The sequence below is a fragment of the Hyposmocoma kahamanoa genome, unplaced genomic scaffold (assembly GCF_003589595.1).
Source record: "Hyposmocoma kahamanoa isolate Upper Pololo Valley unplaced genomic scaffold, ASM358959v1 100021, whole genome shotgun sequence".
Taxonomy (NCBI): Eukaryota; Metazoa; Arthropoda; class Insecta; order Lepidoptera; family Cosmopterigidae; genus Hyposmocoma; species Hyposmocoma kahamanoa.
This window is the reverse complement of record NW_020653200.1, coordinates 2573603-2600321: the sequence shown is the minus strand read 5'-3', so window position 1 is coordinate 2600321 and position 26719 is coordinate 2573603. Positions and strand designations below refer to the sequence as shown.

Sequence of the window (26719 nt, the reverse complement as noted above, 5' to 3'; positions counted from 1 at the left end):
TTACATAATATGCGAAATTAATAACTTATCAAAACTTTTATTAAAACGAGTTAGGGCTAAATTTTAAAAAGGGCTGACTGGTTCGTGCATGGTCAAAGTCAAGCTTTGGTATCGAGAGCAGCTGGTACGCCGACATAATGAAAAAGTAGAATATTGTTATGTGTATTTTGGTTGGAGGGTTGTCTGTCGGAACAAGGCGCGCACAGCTGCCATACGTTAGAAAAACGTTAGATTGACGCGTTATTCGTAACCTTTTTAAAATAGGCTAAGAAGTAAAAAGAATGTTTAGAAAGAGTCCTGCTGGCTATTATAGGCCAGGCTAACTTAAACTAACGCAAATAAAATTTTAGGTAGGATTCGGTGGAAGTAATTCAGAACTATTCCCCTAAACTTTCCAGGCCTTTCAAGGACAAAGGGTCCCGCTGTGTGAGACATACATTATTCGTTATTACCGATACGGCTTGAGGGATAATTTGACAACCGCTAATTGCAGCTTCCTGGTGTCCATTGGATATTTTTATTTGTTTTGGGATTCCTTAAATGCCATATTTGTAAAAAGTGGAAACAATCTTGAAAGTACTATGTAGTCGGTGATTAATTGCGCTTTTAATATGTAATTGTGCTTTTAAGATGCTAACAAAGTAAAAGCTAAATAGCATAAAACAGAATTAATTGTTTTAAATTACACCGCTCGACACTCGCTCTATGTATTTAATAGAAGAACATCTATCTTCACTGAAACTTTTTCGAAGAAAAAACAATTTGGAAGATTTACGTAATTTTATTTTTATTATATTAAGTTTATATTAGCGGTCCAACACAGTCGTCTTTTTGTTTGCTCACGGCGGCGGGGGCGCCATCGCTTTTTGGACTTATTATCCCCTTTGTTGTCCCCACAGTTTACCGAAGGTGGTGTACCGTACCACTTGCTTTTATAACGACTTACGGGAAGGTTGTAATAAATATCAATTGTTACATGAATAGGAAACACACATTTTATTGACAAATTGTACGAAAATTATTTCGGCTGCCATAACCTATTGGCATATTTTAATGTAATACTTATTAATGTTATAGCTTAATTTAATTGTAAGGCCCTCGCCCTTTGCCTGGTTCTAAAGCAAACTTGGAGCTCCAGATGCAAGGCGGCGCGGCGCGTTTCAAAGTGACAAATAAACAAACGGTGGAACTTAGATAGGAATCAAGCTGCGCCGCCACTGTTGTGTTACAGAGCGGTTATTGTTCGTTTCGTTACTATAGGGTTCCAATAGCCATTTGATATTTTACTAATTAAACAACGTAGGTAATCTATTTCTGCGGTAGTATGTTCGCCTTTTATATCTGTATCAGACCGTTTTCGTAACAGACTTTACTTGTCAGTATGTTTTTGTTGGACGTTCATTAAAAAAAAATTAATGTGAACGTTGAGATTGATCATGATCACTCAAATTCCTGCAGGTGTACAGTCGATTCAGAACAAGGAATTTATATTTTTTAAAAGCCAATAGGTGAGAATGTTTCAGCGAATATGGTCAAGGCGAGATGTCACCGTAGCCGTCGTTGTTCATGATCCTTCGCAAACTGATCAAAATTTTTATTTGTTTTTAATATTGAGTTTCATCAATAGCAGTTATTACTTAGAAATTAATTCGCTTATTTTTTTTGTTAACCTGTCAAATAATAATTCACCTTGAAATTCGTGCATATTTAAAGGGTTGAAATCTATGTAAGCGCCGTGCATTTTATAAGGGGTAATATTTTTTCATAATCGTTTCAGGTTCAGATATCCTGTTCAACGATTAGTCATGTTTTACGTTTATATGTAAATCTGGTCGCGCCCTCCTGTCTTGTGCGGACGATTTTGTTTGGGGTGCCTATGGTGGTCCAATTAGAATATCATTCTCAGTCCTTGAGCTTTAAGCAACTGGTTTCTATTTCAATGGGAGCTGGCAGAGATTATAATCTTAAAATTTAATGTATGCTTGTTGCCAACGACTAGCACACATTCAAAGCTGTTCACGTCTACTATATGTACTTACTATATGAACAATTTAACGTTCTTGATTAAGCTCTGGGGCGCGTTAATGATATAATTATTTGATAGTAATTCTAAAAAGTCGTGAGCTGGACTTTCCCGGATAGCAATTTTCCCGCCAGGAAATATCAGGATCTAATATTGGATCGATCGTCCTTTCTATTGACGTACTTACAAGTGTCTCGGCTGTTCGTACTTCGTACTTGGAACGTGCAATACGCTAAAATAAACGCTAGGTTTTAAGATAATATTCTTCTCGTCTTTGCATGTTATGCCGAACATTCCGAGAGACATTTGAAACAAGCAGTCTGGGTTCGCATTCGAAGCAACAAGTTTATGTAGCACGAGCTAACAAACGGCTGAGGTAGTGGTCAGGGTCAAGAGCACGACATGCTTGACTCTTTTAAGACCCAAATTCAACTGTATGGCGCATTGGATAAGAATGTTCCAATCAAATTGTCAAGCTTCATATCCTCTGGACTGTACATTGATGCAAAATGATAAAACTTAACATTTGTTCGCAGACTTCGTAGTTCTTCACATCTAGGTTTATCACTGCCAAGTTAGCAGAGCCAATTAACATTTAGCGTTAGTATTAATCAGCCCATGACATGAATGAAAGTAAACTTTTGTTGGCTGTAACTATTTCTTTTTTATCCGACTTCAAAAAAGGAGGAGGTTCTCAATTCGACTGTATTTTTTCTTTTTTTTTGTATTCATACATACAAAAAAAAGAACAAAAAAGCAATCGTTTGTTTTTTTTTTGTTGGAAAGAGGGTATTATAATTGCATTTTATTAAGATTTTAAAAGTATTTTTGAAATCTCATTGTTTATTATCCAAATATTAAACTATTCAGTTAGGTATGACGAGTTTGCACGTTCAACGCGCTTGAAGCTTTCTTTTTTAAATTTGTTTATATTCATTCTCCCCTAACACTTATTGCATTTAGAGCCTTTACCTATGAGCTGTCTTTTTTTTTTCATAATGACCTTCCAAAAATTGACAATTTTATAAAGAATAGAATGCCAGCACTCAGCTTGAGCACAAAACTGCGAGCCAGCAATAGAGACTTCATCGAACTAGTGGCCTGTCCTATTTTGCAGTCACTTTTCAATACACTCAAGTGGGAAGAAGTTTGGAGGACCAAAGCAAATCTTAGTCCAGACTTCAACTAGGTATATATTTCAGACCGGAAATAGGGTTAAAATTTTATTGTGATAAAAGGTAGTAGTTGAACAAATTTAATTACACCCAAGTATGCGTCTTATCAAAATGAATACATACCACTAGCTAGATTAGATAGGTATTAAAATAAAGGTAAAAAAAATAATAAAATTTTTGTGACCATGAGTTTCGAAAAGTTAGGTCGCATTGCTGTTATTACCGGGCACCTATCGCTCATCACCGCATCTAACCCAGTTATCGTGATTTTAAATTCGAGTGTTTCTGGTATAGGTAACGTCACTTCGTATAGGTACTCACACGCATACTTTTCTATTAAGTACAATTTTATTTGAGTAGGTAAGTTGAAGGTATTGTATTAAGTCATATGTCGCGATTTGTGACATATAGGTTCGGTAAAAAAAATCTTAATAATACACTACGTTTTTCGTATGTATTATTATATATATATGTATTATATATATATGTATTTTTAGGGTTAATAATACAAAACCCTTATTTCTTCGCTAAATTAAATAGGTACCTACTTACTCTTCATCGTAAATTATCGTTGTTCTGATTGTTGAAGTGATTTACTGTCGCTCGTAAAATGTCGTTATTTATTATTATTACTAACTTGAACACCTTGTATTGTGAGTATGTACTTTGTGGTATAGCTGAATTAAAAAAAATAGCATTTATGTTCATGGCGAAATTCTTGAGAAAGTTATTTCTGTGATGGAAAAAAATGTTATATATCTAAGGGCAAAAGTAAGTTCACTTGAAGGGCGTATTTTCTCTTTGAATCTACACGGCTACCTACTTGTAATTTTAAGGTGAACCGGGACACGAGGCGGGCGACGCCTGTACCAGACGAAGTAGGCGGTGTCGGGCGACCGCCCTCCGCGGGCCCCGAGCGAGCGCTGTGGATAACGCATGGGCGCGGGGCGCCGTCGTACGGACCCGCTAACAAATATACTTCACGAACTGCTATCCGTATTAGTGATTGGCCCGCGTTTGTTTGCCTATTATCGATAGATAGGTTTTGTGTCAAATTTAGATGCGTTCCCTAATTGCTATTCGTATTGAAATGTTTAAATCAACTATGTTGTAGAGAGACTTTGAAAAAGTTTTTTTCTTCGAAATTAATTTGGTTTTACCTATCTAGTTGTTATCGTTACCACGGCAATACATAAATATACAAACAATATATACATAAATATATAAACAATATTTTATAATGTAATAGCAATACTGCTATTACATTATAAAACCCGGGAAGAATGACAAAGTCATCAATAGGCGTATTACTATCCGTAGGTACCTACTCTAGTCACTGGGGACGGAACTCTTTTGATGATTTTATTACGGGTTCTAGGTGTGTTGTACAGATAGGTGAGTGTTATACTTAATTGCGACAAACACTATTTCGACTCGACAGTACTTCGACTACACATTAATTCGACGTACACTATTTCGACAAAACAAATGTTCAACAGGTCACTAGTCCGACAAAACACTGTTACAAAACATGAAATCGACACATAACGGGTTCCCCACTTGAGATAGAATGCCGTTTGATCGAACATTAATAAAATTGTTCTATTATCCATTTGACCTATGAATCGAGAGCTCTAAGGCTTACCACATCGAAGCATCAAAATCACGAAAGAACATTTGCTCTAACGATCAACAGCAAAAAAATTGATTTCTCGAAAAAGGAGACGGAGCGTTTTGTTCACACCTTGAAATATAAAAAAATGCAAAATGCGACATATAGGTAGGTAACTAAATCTTTCGAGGCATTGAAGCGTTTTGTTCACACCTTGAAATATAAAAAAATGCAAAATGCGACATATAGGTAGGTAACTAAATCTTTCGAGGCATTGAAACATCGGTTTGACCAGAGCTCACGATTCATAGGTCAAATGGATAATCGAGCCAACGTTTTCGAGCAATTAATGTTCGATCAAACGGCATTCTATCTTAAGTAGGTAACCCACAAATAACTGCTAAACTAGTTATTAATTTAGGAAATTAAACTATTTTTCCGGATTTAAATCGCGTACATTTGTTTTGTTGACTGTCAACCGCGACCATGGGACCTGTAAAGGGCCCGAAACGTCGGTTTGTTTGAAAAATCAAATATACGCGATTTAAATCCGGAAAAATAGTTTCATTTCCTATGTGTAACAATCGCGAAAACCTAAGAACTCGATAGTTATTAATTATTTCTCGGACATTTAAGTAAGTATACGAGATATTCTATAAAGTCAAGACTACGTGAAATTGAAGACTACGTGTTAGATAAAGATGTATGAAAAGACGACATGGCTCCAGAACCCACATAAACTTGATTCAAAGTGTATTCCATAGCGTTTCAATTTATTTGAAAAGAGCAATCCCTAGAGTTTCTTGATCGTTCTTTTCAGGGAAGTCAGCGTAGTGAACGAGCAATAGGTTAAATTCAAGCGTAAATTTATTTTACTTACGGAATAAATGATTCTTTGACTTTGAGTCGCCCAAGAGTGAATTGGCCCTGAGTAGTCTCTCAGAGAAAATATTTATATTACGTTTTTCATATTCTATCGGAATAGTGACCTGTCGAATACATGTGTTGTTGAAGCAGTTTTCTGTCGGTGTAGTGATCTATCGAATGTTTGTGTCGTCGAAGCAGTGTTCTGCGGGACTAGTGACCTTTCGAACATGTGTTTTGTCGAAGTAGTGTTCCCTCGAATTAATGTATACTCGAAGTACTGAAGAGTCGAAATAGCGTTAGTCGAAATTAAGTATGACACTCAAATAGGTATGTGAAAGTTTAACATCAACCAAACTATAAAAAATAAATTCTTCTGAAGGCTGTAGAGTTACTAACAACACAAGTATACTCGATAAACGTGAAATAATCGATACTTGCGCTTCACTAAGGTGTGGCACGTTCTCCCCGCGGGCCCCGAGTTGAGCCACGCCCAGCGCGCGCATTCTCAAACAAAATCTGCACGAAATTGATGCGAGAGAATCGAGTAGAGTCGTCGTCGTTCGTATCGTTCAGTCACGCACCTAACATTAGAAGGCAACTTAGTTGAGTAGTGATCGTGATAGTCTACGAACTGTACGCACAGTGCACACGTTTTCCCTTCCCCGCATCGTATTCGAGCGATTTCGCCCTCACTCGCTCGTTGAGACGGTGACGCCGCGCCGACGCCGCCGTCCGTCCGTTACTTCATTGCCTCCAGTTGTCGGGTGCCGCTTAGCCGGTACAGCGGCTGCTCTGAGCTCATCATATTATGTAATTCAGAATACAAACACATTGTCTAAACTAACACGTGTGCACGCCTTGGCCGGTCATCTATTTATATCCTATAACCTATTTGGTATTATTTTATCTCCCAATCTAAGATTCCGTATACGCTACACTGCTGAATATTGCGATTAATATTAAACGGCATTCCTTTATAAATAGGCAACCTACCTAAATCTGCATTTATTAGTGTTAACAAAAAACTTAAGTGAAATGTCTAATTCTGTGGAGCAACAGTTTGGCGACCTTAATCTAGAAGACCAGGATCAAATATTTGAACAAGAGGATCATCAAGACGAGTGAGTACCACCTACAACTATCTGAAACAAAAAAAAAATGCTAAGTTTCGAAGATCCAATTTGCGCAAAATTACTATACATAGGTACCTAACATTATAACATTTTATGAACTACAGTGCCGTAATTTGTTCAAATTAGACTAGAGTCATTTTTATATGTACCTTGTCTGGCCTATCCATTAAAACTAACTTAGTAGATTTGGCCCAGTTTTATTTGTATGTAATTATACCTACTAACCTATAACAATGACTATCTTACAATATTGCGAATGTTTTAGGATAGCGATATGCAATGACCCAAATGGTTTATTCCACGCCCAGCTAAGAGAGGTGTAGACCCATTTCACTACTTTATGAAAAATATAATAGGTATCTTTGGTACCATAAAGGCACATGATGCGATCATTACTCAAATGCTTTTATCACTTGAAAATCATAGAAATAAATGAACTACATTTAACAAGTTATGCAAATATATTTTCTCCTATTTGAGCACAAAAAGTTTCCTCGTAAAACCTCTCTACTGAAACTTGTCATTTTGCAGATGTGACCTTATTACATCAACGCTGCGATATATTTCTGTAGGTACTTGCTATAGTCTACTACCCGCAAATATTTCAATATATAAACAAGATCATTCACATTATGTTCCAAACAAAACACTATTAATAGTGATACTGTAAAGAGTGGATATTGTTTTATTTGTGTTGAATTTTGTCAAAGAGTATCACTACCGTGTTAGACAGACGCGACAGTCCATACCTGTCGGGAATGAGCTAGACTGGCAGTAATGGAGATATAGTCTGTCTTTTTTTAAGATGGAGTAAAATGACAGTTCATTGCGTATAAGTGTTGCCCGCTTGCAAAAGCAGCTACTGATTCTTCTCCTTTTGCCTGGCCTTATTTCCATTTATTTGAGGTCGGCCCTTTTCTGGTCACTCTTCTTTAACACGGTTTGTCCTGACTCGGTGGTCTTAACTGTTGCTCTCGCAGATCTATATTAATAAGGGATATCCGTGTGAGGCGGGGTCTGCTCTCTCCATTTTATCCATTTCGTGTTTATACGATGAATAATGTCTGCATCTAATGTCCCATCATTACAGATTATTGAACCGAGGTATTTGAAATGCTCAACTTGTTTAAGTGGAAGTTTTGAAAACAGAGAGTGCTTCTTGTTATTGGTGCCGCTGAAATTGCTATGCATATGTTCGGTCTTCTCTCTCTACTTACTCGTAATGCGGCCCTTTCGAGTGCTCCTATCTATTCTTCTAGTGCTTGGTGCAAATCACTCGAGTCCTCACTAATGAGGACGATCTCATTAGCGTATAGACTGTCCAAAGGTGGAGGGCGTTGTAGCAGGTCTGCTGTGAGGTGGTTCATTACGAGGTTGAAAAGCAAAGGGCTCAGTGCCGTGCCTTGAAGAACTCCCGCTCCCGCATCAAACTCAGCACCTGTTCCAGTTGGGCTACGAAGCCCAGCTGGAACAGGTGCTGAGTTTGAAATCATAATATGTATCATAATGTTACAACAAAAGTACGAACTTTTGTTGTAACATTATGATACATATTTTTTATCAAATTTATATAGTAGCGTGGTACTCCTTGGCATGCTCTAAGGCATGCCAGATTAGCCGTCTTGGTACGCCATCGAAAGCTTTTTCGAGGTCGATAAATGCCACATGAAGGTCTATTTTGCTCTCTCTATGTTTCTCCATCAATACTCTGATTGAATGCACAGCATCAGTTGTTGACCTGCCTGCCATGAAATCACACTGATTTTCAGTCACTCGGTAAGTTCGAGCTATCTTCTGTTGATGACAGGTTTCCATATCTTGAACGTGTGTGAAATTAGTTTAATCGCTTTGTAGTTTCCGCATAGTCCAATATCACCCTTATCCTTGAAAAATGGGATCAGGTAACTTTTCCTTCATTCATTGCGCATGCCGTCGATCAGAATTGCGTTTTGTGAGGAACGTAACACCGTTACCTTGCAAGTTCTTCCACAGTGGAGATGGGACTTTATTGTTAGCCAGCTATGCCTTTAATTGCCAGATGAATTTCTATGCATGGTCGATATGCATGGTATTGGGCATTCATTTCGAGCAGATCGTCACTTGCAAAGGTTTCATTAAGCAGCTTGCTGTAGTACTCTTTCCACCGTTCTTTGATAACCCCGTTTATTGTGAGCAGAGTACACTGTTCGTTGTTTATGTACTTTGTGGATTTTAAATTCATGCTGTGTCAAGTCTCTCACGGTTGACTTCGCTTGGGCTAAGGCTCGTTTTGCGTTTTTCTTTGCGTGTTTATGTGCTGTCTGGTCATCGTCGCGTTTCATCTATTGCCATTTCTTGAAGAGAGCTTTTTCTGGTTTCACATTCCTTCTTTTCCACCTTCGTGCCAGCATCTAGTGTCTTGTTGCCACTGACAGCGCCTTTTGATACGCCTACATATTTATGACTTTTTGTTCACAGAAGACATGGCAATCCCGCCATATGTTAGAGTAGTCTTCTTTTTGCGCCCTTCGTCATGTTCCAGCTTATGTCAACGTATCCTTGCTACTCTTTCTTTCTTCACCTTTGTTGTTTTTGGCATTGTAAATTCAGCGACTAGAATTAGGTGTTGCGGCGTAAGCGGGGTTCCCCAAGAACAACTTTACAGTCCCTGAAAGTTTTTAACCGGTGACGATAGGATACAATCTGTGTGCACGATGTTCCGCTTATGTATGTGACCAGATGTTCAGGGCGCTTAGAAAATAATGTGTTTACAATTGCAAGATCGTGTGTGTGTTAATGCAAATTCAAGTATGCGCTGCTAACCTTTCCGATTTATGTTGTCCCCAGTTGCCATGAATTCTTTGGCACGCCGTTGTTCTGTTACCAACATGGCCGCCAAGTCGCCACCTATGTACCTATACGCTGTTGTTTGGGGTTGATTGCAGTAGGTCGCCGATTTCGTCTCAGAAAGCTTCTTTGTTAACATTCGAGCAGAGCTGACTTAAAGGGCGTATGCGCATATTTCGTTCATGCATGGTCGTCGAGAGCGAACTTCACTGACATTAGCCGGTCCCAGATTCTGATGACCTCCGTAGTTTTGGACATTGTTGGGGTGCTCTGATGTTATTATCGTCGCTTCGGGGTGCGCCCTAGCATTTCTTACACGTCTCTTAGAACCTTTCCCGTCGCGTGAGAAGTACGCCCTAGTAGTTATGTTTTCTTGATTATTTGACCAGAAGTAGAAAGTTGGCTTTTGGTTTTACGGCTGGTTGCCACCTTACGCCAAGGCTGTCGTCATCTTGCACCAGGATGTGAGCGCCGCCGTTGGCCTATGAATGCCTCTTCCACCGCCATCTCTTCCGGTGTGTTACAGCCGAAACACCCAGTACCGAATAATAATAATAATAAGCTTGCATCGGGGTTTGATGACGGAGTGTCCATTTCCGGCCTGTGTTCCGCGAGAGGTATTTTATTTTCCTCCTACCCTTTACATCTGCTGAGCCTTCACCCATCCCTCACCTGGGGACGCGTTCTCTAAGTGTGTGGATCGTCCGAGAGTCAGAAGCAAGCAGCTAGTTAGTGATTGCAGTCGATAAATATTCTATCAACTATCGATTGAATGTTGGTTACGCTTATGCAATAAAAAAACGAAATGGTATCGTTTGAATTATCCGATGATAATTCAAACGATACCATTTATAAATAAATTAAATAGAAATAATTTTTTATTCAAATACATTTTAATAAGGACAGGCGAATTTGTAATGAATCGATACTCATTATTCCTTCGGAAATTCCTACGTACATCTGTTAAAATATACAAAGAGGAGACATATTTTAAAGCATTTCATTATAATTCAATATAAATAATCAAATTCGCCTGTTCTTATTAAAATGTATATGAATAAAAATTTATTTCGAAACTAGTAGGCCAACGGTCATAGGAATAATAAAGGCAAATAACGCAACTAAATATGTTATGTTGAGTGTGTGCGTTAATTAGTAGGCGTTAGAATGTAGTAACACTCACAATTCAGACATTTTTGGGAAAATGTTGCCTACTTTCACAATCTATCGATTAAACTGTTGACAACAACTACATGAATATTTGAAATTTTATAAAAATACCCGGCAAATGTCATTTTACTCCGTTTTCAAAAAAGACAGACTATAGTATTATCGTCATCATATCGTCATACAGACTAAAACCAAAACAGATAACGCGTGCCTGTGAAAAGTTATTCCCATTTTTTTTACTGATATTTTTTGAAGTATTTTTGCAATACCGCACACAAGATGGCATTATTTAGTTGTTTCAAAGATGAGAACATACGAATCACCAAAAAGAGAAAACTAAGTAAAAGAAAAAATTGCAATCGAGTTGTTGAAATTATTGATGTTATGTACTTTTCCTTGCAGAAAGGTATTTAGACCAGGCAGCCTAGTATTGTTTATATTTTTATTATTTATGTGGTAACCATAGTAACTGTTTTATTCATACACATACTTTGTTACTGTGTAGTCAGAACACTTGGTTATTAATCTATGATATTATGTTTTGTCTTGTTTTAATACGCGTCTTTACATTACATGCTTGCGGAAACGAGTTGGAAAATGTGACATTTTGCTTAGTATTTTGCGATTAATAAATATTATATATAATACACAAATTATTCAAAAACCACAACATTACTTAACGAATCAATATGAATAATTTAAAACTTTAAATTTATGTTCACACAATTAGTCAAATAGCGATATGTGAGCAACACACCAACGTAAATTAATTTTCAAGTCCCCTCGCATCTTCGTCCGTCATCTTGAGTGTTGACAACCAACTAAATGAAGTTATGTGCCGAAACTGCACATCGGTAAAACACAGTGTGTGTATGGAACGCCGCATCTAGTACGCTAGTACATCGATATCGTTGACTACACGTACAAATTAGCTAGTATAACATAGACTGTAATGTGTACAGTAGACTTAGGGTCGTATTCCAGAACTCTACTCAATGCTCAAATCAGGATTTGAGTATGATTTAAAGCACTACAAATCAAACTCAAGTCCTTGCCATTAGGGTCGTATTTCCAGTGCATCCCACCACCAGGATCGTGTTCTAGAACTCTACTCAATGCTCAAGACAGGATTTGAGTATGATTTAAAGCACTCGAAATCATACTCAAGTCCTTCCATTAGGGTCGTATTTCCAGTGCTTGTGTTTCCAGTGCAATCCTGACTTGAGCATTGAGTAGAGTTACGACCCTTACTATCCGTAATGGTACAGTCGGCACATTTGTACTTGCGACCGTTCTTATCATATGCGGCATAGATTGAATTTAAACCTGGAGATCGAAACTTGACACGTTCTTGACCTTATACTTAGTGGGACATCTATTAAAAAGCCTTATGTGTTCAAAGTGTTTTCAGTTGTGCCCAATTCACTTCGTAAATTGTACCCACAGAGTTGTAGAATTAAAAGCAGAACCAGTAACTTATTTGCCAGCTGATTCAATCGAACGGACCAGGTGCACTTAAAGTGCTAATCTCTCGATCTCAGGTTTAGTTAGTGCACTCGCCGTTACGTTATCCTTTTACCTCGTCCTTCTTGCAGGATAACAAAGTTATTTATATCTAACCATACCTTTTTTAGTGTAAAATTTTTAAATTTTCAGTGATTTGTTAAACAAAGAAACAACGTTAGAAATTTGAAAATGAAAATTCAAAGCACTAAAACTTAAAATCTCAAATCGCCATCAACTTTCTGTTTCTATTTTTAAAATGCAAAATGAAATAAGAACGGTTCAAAGTACAAAGTGTCGAGCTTGACGTGCTTTGATTGTACCTAAGACGGTTTCCTTATATCTTGTATGGTGTAAAAAAAAACCTGTATATTGAACTTTCGACGATATGCCAAAGGGTTTAAATTACATTAATAGTGCAGAATTTATTTCTTTTTAAATTAGAAACTATATACGAAAAATTTCTTAGTGTTTCTAAGTACGTTCTTATAGTAATCGAGGCTTATGGTATTTGTATTGTTTTTTTCTTTCGTGTCTGGCCAGTCGCACTTGTTCTCTGTCCCGAGTCCCGTCAGATTAGACAGCCAACGTACCTAACGATAATTATAAGTCGGGCACTAAGTTTAAAGTAGTCTGCAAGTAAAGTTTTCAAAAACGCTGGTCACTCGCTTTGCAAACAAATTGTTAAACAAATGTCTTAAAGTTTTGGGTACCTTCGAATTAAACCAGTCTGAAATTAAGCACACAACTCTCGGGTAGTACCTACGAACAAAGTTAATATACTGACTACGTGAACATTTCTATAGAAACACGTGTTCCATGAAATTCACAGCATGTCTAGGAGGAGATGCAACAGACTGCTTTTCGATACGCACACCGATTGGCTATCCACCCCAACCTTTTGGCAACGTAAATGTAATCGCACACTTAGCGCCAGAAAAGATAATATGTTAGAGCTGGAGGTAAAACACAACACTGTTAGGGTGTTATTACTCGTAGTTCCACTCACTGACTGGAGGGAACATTCACAAAAAAAAAAGTAACATTATTTTGCAAGATTCTTCAGATATCGCACTTTTTAAAATTTCTTCAACCGGGTGTTTTTACTCTTTATTTTTGGGAGTTGAGCGTATAAATTAGTTAGGTTATGAAATGATGACAAGTTCACTTATCCACCCTTATAACCGGTTAAAAATCCACATTTTAGAATGAAAAATAAGAAATGTGGCAGTGGGATCATTTGTTGCACAGAACAATATTTAGAGTAAAATGCTTAATGGGCGTGTCACGTGTGCCAACAGAACGCGGAGTTCCGCATACTTGAGCAACGTCCTCCATTTTAGCTTTGTACGTTACAATCGTGTCGATTATCTCACGCAAAACCTCGGAAAGTCGTGGAAAATACTTATTTTTTCTTTGAAAATTGGACATAGTTATGCAAACTAGTACCAACCCACAAAATGTTACTTCTGCGATAATTAGATTTTTGTAAAAATATGTGAAGAAACAAATAGGTAAGTTGTTGAGAATTAATAATTGAGTTAGTAATTGAGAATGATATAGGGAAACTATTATATTATATAGCAATAAATAGAAAACATTATGTATCTTTTTATTTAGTTAACGAGAACCATGTTCTAGTTTTCGTAATGAAAACGCTAAAGATCTATACTGCTTCAGTACATGTGACATGAATCCATTTAGCATATTTAAAAAAAATACATTATATGAAGTAAAGCATCATGGTTCTTTTTAGCTATTAAAAAGTTATTTAGGGTTGGTACCCTGAAGGACTTTTATTTTTCTCCGTTTTGGCTAGGTATATTGCCAGGATCTTTTGTGAGCGAGCAAAGGACACGTCTAGTGTTCTACCTAAATACATAACTCAATTTCACTCGAAGTGTGAGTTGGTTCTTGTTTGCATAACTATGACCAATTGTTGAATTTTGTTTTATTATGTATTTGTCAGTTCAGTTGATTTTGGTGAATATAATATTTGTATCTTCTGTTTGTTACATATCGAAATAATTAAAATGCACAGTCATATATTTTGTTATTAAAGTTACTGGTGATAATTGACAAAGTTGTTCATCATGTTACAGCTGTCTAGGTAGCCAAGTGTTACAGCCAAGTCTATACGAAATCTAAGTATTATGTGACTATGCGACATTTTTGTGGGAATGGGAATAGGACCCGGCGTTCCGACACTCTGCTGCTTTCACCACATTGTAAATCAACGAAAAGCGAGACGTCGATTGTCAATAATATAATATGACGTTCGCCATCGTGGCTGCCAGTTGGCCGCTAATAAGGAAGCTCGCTACAAGTGGAGCTTATACATATATATATAATGGTACACGTTTTTACAAAACAATGTCTAGCTATACACATCGCAGTTGCTGTGGGCACTGCACCTGCGTCGGCAGGTGGTTTCCGTACAACCTAATAGTTACTGAGCACGTGCTGCCATAGAATCGCTTGTTAATAAAATATGATGATTCAAACTACGTGTTTTCCAGTTATATTAACTTTTCACACCACACGTGGTACTGTTGTAGTTTGAAATTATTATTTAATTAAAACCGATTTCTTTTATTTGTCTTGTTATGTCATAGCCGAAGAAACAAAATTTATTTTTGTTACAAATTTAAATACTGTGCATTAAGTAAATTAAAGACGCGATTATTAATGGAAAAACAGTTAAAAAAATAGATAGCTGCTGGAAAAACACCGCCACTGGTTTGATTTAGAGCCAGAGCCTGCGCCATACGTGTAAATATTCAGGATTCCGTAAAATTATGCTTATGTTACAATAAGATTTCAAAACATAGTAAGTGCAAGTTTTCATAATCTCGGTACAAAGTATAGGAAGTTACAAATGTCAAACGGCACACAAGTGGGACAATTTTGAAACGAACGTTTTCGTTTGTAATAACAATAAAACCAGGGTGCTATTTTCCTACTTTGGCTAATGAAACCTAAAAACTGTCCGAAAGCGTGTCGTCGACGCATGCAACGGAGGACTGTTATTAAAATAAAAAATATAGTCGTTGAAATTATTTACTGTCAGTTTATATACTTACTAATACTGGCAATTATTTCGCCCAGTACCCGACCGTTGTAGGGTACAGCCACAGGTGAGGTGCCTTTCGATCGCTTGAAGACGCCCCTCCTCGCAATTTCGTACATAATGTATAAAATAAATACAATAAAGCAATACTCGGTCATGAGAGAAAAAGGGACGCGATGCAATTTCGTCCGGGTTATTCCCATCGGATCCCCTAAATGTGTCCACCGCCAATTTTAATCTGATTCCCTTTATATTTTGCAACTACTTACCTGCAAAATTTTGAAATCTCATTTATTGACACAGTACACAGTACCTACCAATAATGAACTTGTAAGTACCTGTGTTTCAAGTGGAATAAAATAATATTTATTCTTGAGGCATTGGGGATCCGATAGTAATAGAAAATAATATAAAATAAAACGGATCCCCCAGGGGATCGGTTTTAAGGGGATCAGATGGGAATGCTCTAAAAATCTACGATACTTTTAAAGCATGAGAAGTAAGATATTGTATGTTAGATGACGATAATACCTTTTATTATTATTTAGCTTATTTACCTTATTCACATTTCGTACGTCGGTATCGATTGACTAAAAGCGTTACTAACTCGAAAGTTATAGTTGTCGATAAGCGGCTTATCGGTCAACAGGTATACATTAAGTATGTAGTAGGTAACCATTTTACTTTTGTTTCTGTGACATGACATCTCATTTACTTATTAGAAACGTCGTGCTTAAATAATCTACACTGCTCAAACTAAGATATACAGTGATTAAAGGGTCTCTGTTCTAGTTTAGTTTTATACTAGACTTTGCTCGAATTTGTCAGCGGTCATACACCTATATACATAGGGTTATTTAGCGATAAAAGGAAAACCTTGTGAATAATGGATTTTTGAATGTATATGTTTTCAAAACGGTGAATACAAGTGGTTGGTGCTGCTTAGTGGTGTTCAGAGTTCGCGGAGTCATACTTCGCACGCACGGAGCACTCTATGCGTATACCAGACAGTCTGGTGACGTCATGCTGAATTCCAAGATAACAAATTGTTTTAATTTGAAGGGCAACAGTTTTTTTAGTAAAGGTGTTTCTACTGGGTGAGTGTTGGGTAAAAACAGAAAGATAGACAATGCAATCTGACTATGGCCATTTCAATGACAGCCGGCAGATTTCAAGGCCTGAAGACAATAAAAACAATAGTGTCTATCATACTAATTTTATTTAAGAATGAGTAAATCGATTGGAGTTTTATCAGTATCTACGTTGATGGTGGGGTAGTCAGTCACGGCAGGTCGATCGTTTTGCATTGCAAGCCCGTTTTGAGCTCACGTCGCGTCCTCTGCACGCCGCACTACTCGGTTCACTCACACTTCAGTCATAAGGCAACGCTCGTTGTTGCACCACAAGTTCTGCGCGAATGTACCTACAACCATTTTAAATGAAATTGCGTTCATTGGCTTTTACTTCATATTCTCAAGAGCAATAGTGACACTTAAGTGTTATGAAACTGAAAGTTAACTGTAGTTACTACTAATTGCAGTGGTGAAGTATCTCGGACGCGTGACATCTTGTTTAGTTCAACACGGAATAAATTTAACAGATCGTGGATACTAAAATGGCGAAATATCGCAGGTATGGCTTTTGTTCTAAATCCTGACTTATGGTACTCAAGTGTCAAGTTCATCATAATTACAATATACTAAACTGTGTGCTTTTCGTGCACTTACGATGCAATTTCATGAAAGCTGATAATTTATAAACGTAGGTAAGCGAATAATCGCGTATTACTTATGCGGTAAAATAGGGACAAATTCTATGCACAATGAGAGCACGTGGGGCATAAAGTAAAATGGCGCCGACGCGCGGTGTCGCGCACAACCCGCCGCGCAAGTTCAGTGCATTTTATGAATCGCTTGCATTATATCGGTAATTAAGTTACTACGGACACGGGAGCTACCCGCCTGCCATCTAAAAAAATATATTGTATAATGAATAGCATTTAAAAGAAAAATTACTCCTAATATTGTTTTTGTAATAAACAATTGTAGGTACTAAATGAATTTTTATGTTATTCATAATCATAACATCTCATTTGAAAAATCGAATGTACAGGGTCTAGAGCACGTCTATCTCGACATTTAAGATTTAAATCCAACTCTATGCCGCTTACGATAAGAACGGTCTAAAGTACAAAGTGTCAAGCTTGACGTGCTCTTTGACTGTACCTATTAAAAATTTTAGATTTATACAATGTATATTATTAGAGTAAATTGATACCTATGTCGATACGCATTAAACATATTTATCGCTCTCTGATTAATAATTTCTACCAAGATCCAAAAATCTGACACTTGTGATAGTCGGAAGGTTTTGCAAACTCAAATTATGAGAGATAAAAACTTCTTTCTAGCTAGATGATACTTGTGTCCGCAATGTAAAATGCTCATTTCCATATGTAGGTAGACACAGCCACATATCAAGCTCCTTGGGCACTTTTTCCAACTTCATGATGAAAATATAAAATCGTCAAAAAAACATCGCCCACTGTACAGACGGCAGCACATAAGCTACACATTGACGCATCTTGTTACGTTGCACTGAAGGCGATAATGAAAAAATGTATAGCTTTATTACATTAATAATTTAACAAAAAAGTTACTTATTGTTATACCACACTGCTACAAAATTATAAAGGGTAGAGTAGTTTGGTGAGGAAAATGGCAGCGACACACGCCGTCGCCGCTGTGCTGCTGTTTTATCCCGTACAAATCATCACGTTCAGAGTGCGCAAAAGTGCGCAAACATTGTTTACATTATCTTTTTATTGCTCTTGATAGTAGGAATAATCGACCTAGTAACACCACAAACAAACTATCATATCGACGTAATGAATCATTCTACAATTGGATAAGTCATGCAAGCGTCGTTCCATTTAACATTTTTTTAATGAGCTGTTTATTTTATATTTGCACAAATAAATACATTAGTAACAAAACAAAGTCTTTTCTGTGTGAAAACAGGGTCATGACGTACTACTCACACCCACGTTAAAATATAAACACAACTCTGTGCCATTTACGTTAAGAGCGTTTGGAAGTCCGAGGTGTAACGACCCCACTCACATTAACGCTCAGGCCACACAGAGGCGGTCGCGCAAGCGTTTCAGTGTGACAGGGTTCATATTAATTCGTACATAAGAAAAATTCCTGCGCCCGAAACTCTTCCGCGGCCACCTCTGTGTGGCCAGAGCATAACAGCGCGGGGACGTGTGTGATCGTGGGTCTGTCACGCTAACATGAAGTAGATTTTTTAACTGACTTCAAAAAAAGGAGGTTCTCAATTGGACTGTTTTTCTTTATGTATGTTACGCGATAACCCCGACATTTGTATGCCGATTTTGATGATTTTTTTTTTGTTGGAAAGAGGGTACCTCTGTAGTGGTCCCATTTAAATTTGAAAAAAATATTACACCTAAGGGTGGCTACCTAGGGCATGGATTACATTTGAGGTCGAGTTTTTCAGTACTCTGTACTGAGAGTTTGTCGCTACCGCTTACAACGTGCTCGCCCTTTCATTGTAACACATATCATAATATATATGTATACTACGTATAATAAGTGATAATACTATTTACCACGTTATCCATTATTTACTGGAGGACACTATGTATAATAAATAGTATCTAATATTAACTTAGTAATGAAATTATAAAATCTTCAATACGTAAGAAGGTACTAATTTTAAAAAAGTAAATAAAAATAAGTAACATTTCCACTACAATTAAACTGTAACTGCCTACGTGGTCGAACGGTTATCATGCTGGACTGTCACGGCAGAGTTTCCGGTTTCGATTCCCGGGCCGGGAGAAATATTTTTATGGTCTACATTTATTTCTCTCGTGAGTTGGGGTGTAATTTGTTGTTGTCCATGTGTATGTTTCCATGGCACCCGCGATACAGGGAATTATCTAGTGCGGGGCTGTTGAGTGTATGCGATATTATTATAACTATACCGAATTAAGAATTATTTTCTAAAAATCAATTGCTCGAGTCTAATGAAGTTTTTCTTCTTACATATAGCATAAAAGTTTACAGAACAATTATAGTCACTGAAGGGTTAGGTAAGTACGCCTGGGGCATAATAAAATTTTTCGAAACCGATATTGTTGTCGCTGCTGATTTTTGTAGGGTGTGGGTAGGTTGGTTACTTTTAAGAAGGGTTAGCAACAGACGGGCAGTGGGGTAAATAAAACCCAATCAACCCGCCCGGGTTTTAACCGGGTTTTCACCCATTTCTCCCCAAAATCTTGGGCGTAAAATAATACGGAATTTGGTATAATTCTATACTTATTAGAAATTTCGATGTAAAAAATCTTTTTAGACGAAATGGAGGCAACTCCACACAACACCCACCATTCAATCTTGCGGACTCTCACTTAGGCATTCACGTTACGATTCGATTTTATAAAAATCGATTCCAAGTGTATACGATAACGCGTTTTTGTACTGATTCGTTTCAATGCGATTTTCAAGCGAATCAATTCAACAGAAACGCTGAAAATGTAAGCAACATTAAACATTTTGTAGTAATATCATTGACTTACAATTATAAGGACGTCGGGTCCGCGCTAAAAAGTGTCCGCACTTGTAAGGCGCTAAAATCGTATACAGAGCGCGACACTCCGCTTTAGTCTTCATTTGTTCTACGGACAGCGCGATACTGCGATGACATAACAATTTAAATTTCGAATAGGTTGACTTGGGACATTTTTTTCGTGGTTTTTGTATTAGACCCGTCGTCCATCTATTTGTAAGTCAATGAGTAATATCATTACATTTGAACACAAGTATTTAGTTGTAAATAGTTTTTGCCCTCGATTTCGGGCATTAATTGGTTTTAACTCCATTAAAACCCGGCGTTAAAAAAAGTGCCGAGTTTAAGCCCGCGCGCTTGCCCGTCTCTGGTTAGCAAGCAAGTGCAATCGAACGAAGTTGTGAATGGTGCTATAAAAGTGGAGGAAGCGGCAGGTCAGACGAAGAGGGGGAGGTAGATTATGCGCGGCGCGCCGCATCTTTAGAGTTGCGAGCGTAGTGACGTGGGCAAAGATGATGTCATCTCCGGTACGCTCCGCCATTTTGTAGCGAACGACACGCTCTGGTGCTTTACTCACTCACGCCGGCATAAAACACCGCGATTGATAATCACTACCATCGTTGGTAATATTACTCTGTTTAGTCTGAAATAATTTCTTCGCACCTTTTACAAAGTTGCTCAGTTGAAAACCTAAAGTTTAAATAAATAATAGTAAGCAAATGTGGAAACCATACCAAAAGTCATGTCTTGGATTATGTCTGCTCAAGAATTGAAAAATCTTGATATAAGCTACATTTAATTGAATTGTACTAAACAGACTTACATGTTTGTAAGGAAATGTCAAATTTAAAAGTTTTTAATAAGAGAGTTTCTTATCTTGAGATGAGTTTCTTATCTTACGTGAAATTGAAAACTTCTAGTCGAAGGTATTTGGTTACACAACATGCGACATCCGCCAACACCCATCTGACAATATTTACACTGCCAGCTTATAAACTGTTATTATTGATAGGTATACTAATGTTTAAAAATAATAATGTCTTTGCTTTTAATAACCCAACCTCCGGTTAAAAAACCGACCTCAAAAGTCATTCATCCCATAGTTTACCACCCTTAGAGGTGGAATATTTTCTTCAAATTTAAATGGGACCACTTCTGAGATACCACTCTTTCCAACAAAAAAGGAATCATCAATATCGGTTCACAAATGGCGAAGTTATCGCGTAACATACATACAAAAAAAACATACAGACGAATTGAGAGCCGCCTCCTTTTTTTGACGTCGGTTAAAAATGATAACTAGTTGTACTTCTACGAAGCGTGTCAGTGGTCGCAGGAAGTTAGGGTTCCTTAGCGTGTATTAAGTAAGCAAGAAGTCTCTTCAAATGTGGAAAAATAATTCAAAAACTAAACATTGTTTCGCTACTATTTTTTTTATATTTTTCGTTACAAACACTATTTAATTATTATCTACGAAATATGCTCACACCATCTCATTTATACTAACAGCACAGTATTACAATATCTTCCCTAACAGTATTCTTTATTAAAATCGGTTTCGTTCATTATCATTACTTGTGCGTGTTCTTCTCAACGCTGAATCGTCAAGAAAATGCCATAGTGATTTGACTACATTTGGATCAAAATGCCCTGTCGTCGCATAATGTTTACACGGTCATAATTTTCATGCCTATGTACCAAAATGAAGATGCCCACATAGCTATAGACTTCTAAACTAGATACAAAACACCACTATTTTAAGCACACCTTTATTTGATTTTGATTACCAAGGTTATTCATGACTATCAGAAAGACATTCATTACTGACGCAAGTTGCCGAGTTTATCGATGTAGAGTAGGGAATATATTAAAAAAAAATGGAAATTTATAGGTACCTACACAATCTGCAATGTCTTCTAGGAATCTCACGCTCTAATTCCAAGTTATTTTAAATAATCTATTTCGCTGAATGGGTTATTTGGGGTTGCCAACTTTGTCATCAAATCAACAAAAAAATCGACAACTCAAATGACGACTGGCCTGACGAAAGGAATATGAAATTTCTATGAAACAACTTTTATTTAAGGTTTCTTAATTTGCTATTATGTATAAAGTGTGATAGATATGACAATATACATTAGTATTCATACATAAAGTACAATTTTGATAATGTATTAAATTAGATATTTCACTGACTTTGAAGTTAACTTCTTGACGGGAATTTTATATCGCAAGTTTTTGTGCAATCAGATTTCCTTACCAGGAATTCGCGTGATGGCCGAGTGTAACCCCAATCCTCAAAATCTTGGGTATTTGATTTATTTTATGACGTAAGGACCCAAGAATCAAGGAATTACAGAAAATCGTACTCTTAACTAAAAGAAAAAGAAAAATGTTGTTTCGTGAGTCGAAGTCAACAGCGAATTTAGGGAAGCGGTGCTTATTGAAACACGATTTCAAATTTGTTTCAAATGGCTACCTTCTGGCACCCTTACCGAATCATAAGTTCAAGCGAGACAGTTGGCAACCCCAGTTTCAACTCTATTGTAATTACTTTGATGTTTTTGAACAAATTACACAAAATTGTATACAATTAGTTTGTCGCTTCTCGCAGCCGGTCCTCAAAGGTACTCATCAGTGGGCTACCCCTGCATATTCGCTTCGACAACATCGAGCCCCTACTCTCACAGTATGGCAACGTGCTACATTGCGACAAAGCAAATACACGCGATGCCAACACCCAAGCGGTGTTTATCACGTTCGAGACTCCGGAGCAAGCGCAGCAGTGAGTATAAGTTTGATGGCACTCTTGGTCACTGCATTGTTTTCGCAACTGTCTGGACCGGACGCTTGGACACGCTTGTCTTCCCAGTTCAGCCTTCTTTTGTCTTTCATAGTTGCATGAGTCTTTTACTATTTACTCGTCTCGCTTATCTCCTCGCTTGATTTTAGTAACTTCGAAATAAAATTAAAGGTGGATATTGGAAATCGATCTTCGTGGTGAACGCGTATTTGCCCGCGTGGTATTTTCATAACCGAGGTTAAACTGCTATCGGGAATGGCATCAATGTGTGCGCACAAAATGAAAAAAATTGTCTGCTACCAATTGTTTGTGTCTTTATTCGTCACAAGATAGATTAAACAGCCAATCATATGCGAGAGCTTCGCCACAGTGATACTGAAACTGCATAAATGGGTAACGATGCAATTCCGATGACTCCCATACACTGAACCGAGAATCCGGCAGATCGGAAATATGTCAAATGCATATAATTTTTTTCCGTGAGTAATGAATATTACGGTGTTAGATGGCTTGTTGTTTTCGTACTTTAACTTTTGCTGACGCCGCTGTGCAAAGACATCCCATAATGCTGGTCCCGGAAAATTGCGCGGGCAAATGTGCGTCCACTTAATTCTTCCTATTTTGGGTTCTAATCAGAGTTTTGTCTAATTTGCGTGGATATATCGTTGTTGTGGTTGATACTCGTAATGATTTCTAATTTTGGATTTGTAAGTATGTACAAGTTTTGATTTGTTATTATTTTGTTCTTATGTAAGTAAATAGGAAAAGGATTGGACTAGTTTATTTTAATTTGGCTTTCACAATGTTTTTAGAATGATTACTAAGCATGCAGTACACGTTGTACATGGTGTGTGATAGTTTTTTAACCCAAGTCCAGTCATTAGGTGTAAGTAATTTGTTTCTGGCTAAACCTAATTGGAAAAATGGCCCTCGATTATTTCATCTCCTGATTATGATTAAGTCTGTTGAGTACAAACGTGAGGAATCTGCGTCCAAGAATCCTTAAAGTACTTACTATACATCAGGTGATGGCTATGTATTTATTTGTATATTTATTTCAATCGCTAAGGATGACTGTCGCCTTTTATTATCTTTCCGTAATTCCATCGACTGTAATCTGTATTCGTCATAATTATAAAGTGAAATTGAGGAGCACTTGGTTTTGATCGTATATTTAATTTGCCGTATTTTGTTACAGAGCTATCAATGGGTTGAATGGGTGTGAAATCGAAGGTAGCCGAATGAAGGTAGAAGCAGCAGAGCAGAATGCTCGAAGCGGACGTCGCGGACGTCCCGGCGGCGGCCGCGGCGGCGGTGGTGCCACCGGTGGCGGTTCGCGGCCCACTGATTTCCCCCTGCGGCTGCTGGTGCAGAGTGACATGGTTGGCGCTATTATTGGCCGCCAGGGAAGCACAATTCGTCTTATTACGCAGCAGAGCCGTGCTCGCGTTGATGTGCACCGTAAGGACAATGTTGGTTCTCTGGAAAAAGCCATTACAATCTATGGCAATCCTGAAAACTGCACCAATGCTTGTAAGCGAATATTAGAAGTCATGCAGCAGGAAGCCAATAATACCAACAAAGGGGAAATCTGCTTAAAAATTTTGGCACATAACAATTTAATTGGACGCATCATAGGCAAAGGCGGCAATACTATCAAGAGAATTATGCAGGAGACCGACACGAAGATTACAGTTTCCTCTATTAATGACATCAACAGTTTTAATTTAGAGCGGATTATTACCGTTAAAGGAACAATTGAAAACATGGCCAAAGCGGAATCACAAATTTCGGCTAAGCTGCGTCAAAGTTACGAAAATGATTTACAGGTAATCTTAAGTTGATTGTCACAATTTAAAATTTATTGACATAGTGCTTCACTATGTATAAATTTTATATTATTAAATATATTTGTAAACTAGGTGCTGGCGCCTCAAAGCATAATGTTCCCGGGTCTCCATCCTATGGCCATGATGTCAACGGGACGCTTCTGCGGAGCACCACCGCCATTCCCACCGCCCATCTATGCTCCACTGGCTGGTCAGGGCGGTGCTCAACAAGGAGCTGGCGACTCGCAGGTGAGACTTTATACAGAAATGTATCGCATCTTATACCTAAGAATACATCGTGTCAAAGAGTTGCGTCGAAATGAATTTCAGGAATGCAGTTAAATTTTGTTTTGATCACTCCAGGAAACAACATACCTGTACATCCCTAACAATGCTGTGGGAGCAATCATTGGCACCAAAGGATCCCACATTCGCAACATCATTCGGTTCAGTAATGCCTCTGTGAAGATTGCACCTCTTGAACAGGATAAGCAAGTCGAGAACCAAAACAATGCCCAACAAGAACGCAAAGTCACCATCGTGGGCAGTCCAGAAGCTCAGTGGAAGGTTAGTCTAATGTACATTCTCTGTCAATCGATACAAGTTTGTTAAGAAATGATAGGAAGAACAAAAAACTCACTTATATTGTAAGATGATTAGTTTCAAACTTCAAGTCTCTGGGGAGGGGGACACACTAAGGGTCGTATTCTAGAACTCTACTCAATGCTCAAGTCAGGATTGCACTGGAAACACAAGTACTGGAAATACGACCCTAATGGCAGGGACTTGAGTATGATTTCGAGTGCTTTAAACCATACTCAAGTCCTGACTTGAGCATTGAGTAGAGTTCTAGAATACGGCCCTAAAATTTTGGCATATGAGCGTCCAGTAGATTTCAAACTTAATTTCAGCCCATGCTTTGCAAATCTAATCTTAATAAAACACCGCATTCTATTAATTTTCGGAGTTGATTGAAATTCATGGAAACCGTGGTGCCCGCATTTATATTATACAGAAAAGTAAACAAAACCGGGTTGGGTTAAATTCTGAAGCAATCACTCAATGAATGGAATAAAATAACACTTTCATCGTATACTTTAAAGATTTCAATTTAATATTAATTTGAATAACATCTTAAATTCGTATTTGAGAATTTATCTTATTTATTCCAAATGTGAGATTATTTTTCAAATGTACGAAAAATATGATTTGGTTCATTCAATTAAATTTTAGTAATTGATAAGTTAATTTAAATTTTAATCGAACCAGTATCTAAGTGTAAGGATTTGAAGAAGGCTTTAAAATTAGGATTTCCGAAGTTTTAAATTTCTGAGACGCAGAGAGCACAAAACAAAATGCGCCATGTTGCTAATAGGTCAGCCTCAGGGCATTGTAATTGTACCCTATTTCAATTCTAGTAGCATTACGTATACATTCATTTAATGACCTATGCCTTCCCGTTCGCTGGTTTACACTAGCCCTTGGTGTACTCTTATTGAGTACTGTTACACTAAGTTTGATATTTGAATGAGTAAAGATAGTGTTATCGGCCAAAAATTCATTCATTCATTAAGATTGCCTTTACTTTACAGGCGCAGTATTTGATCTTCGAGAAGATGCGAGAGGAAGGCTTCATGTCTGGCTCAGATGACGTGCGACTTACCGTTGAGATCGTGGTAGCATCGTCACAAGTGGGACGCATCATTGGCAAAGGCGGACAGAACGTGCGCGAGCTGCAGCGCGTCACTGGCTCCTTGATTAAGCTTCCGGAACAGCCGCAACAACAGGGCGGTCAGCAGCAGGATCACGACACCACCGTGCACATCGTCGGACCATTTTATAGCGTCCAGGTACATTATTTTTTTTTTTTTTCAGATAGAGTTGTAATTATGCGTAATTTGTCATGCCAAAATTTGTCCGTTGCGGGCGCTGCGAACGATGTTATTATCAACTCACCGACCGAGCCAACACGTTCAGGGAACAAAGAATAAGAAATGCGGGAGAGGCGATGGAAAATTGATTATATTAATGTTAAATCAATCTATATAGATACCTAATAGCTTGGTTATTAAATGCTGATAAATATAGTAATTTCTTAGACGTTCTAGAGATTTT

At 37.7% G+C, this 26719-nt stretch overlaps 1 protein-coding gene across 4 annotated transcripts in view; it reads left to right on the top strand.

The window, feature by feature from the left end:
- Nucleotides 1–26719, top strand: part of LOC113227877 (insulin-like growth factor 2 mRNA-binding protein 1) — a 57486-nt gene that overhangs the window by 21895 nt on the left and 8872 nt on the right. For 2 of the 4 annotated variants that reach the window (XM_026460957.1, XM_026460982.1), the window contains 5 exons: nucleotides 22587–22757; nucleotides 23974–24604; nucleotides 24698–24853; nucleotides 24968–25171; nucleotides 26197–26454. In XM_026460957.1, the coding sequence (XP_026316742.1) occupies nucleotides 22587–22757; nucleotides 23974–24604; nucleotides 24698–24853; nucleotides 24968–25171; nucleotides 26197–26454 (1420 nt within the window). Of the gene's footprint in view, nucleotides 1–6183; nucleotides 6799–22586; nucleotides 22758–23973; nucleotides 24605–24697; nucleotides 24854–24967; nucleotides 25172–26196; nucleotides 26455–26719 lie in introns of those variants that run through there. The other 2 variants (XM_026460974.1, XM_026460966.1) reach the window with 2 other exon arrangements.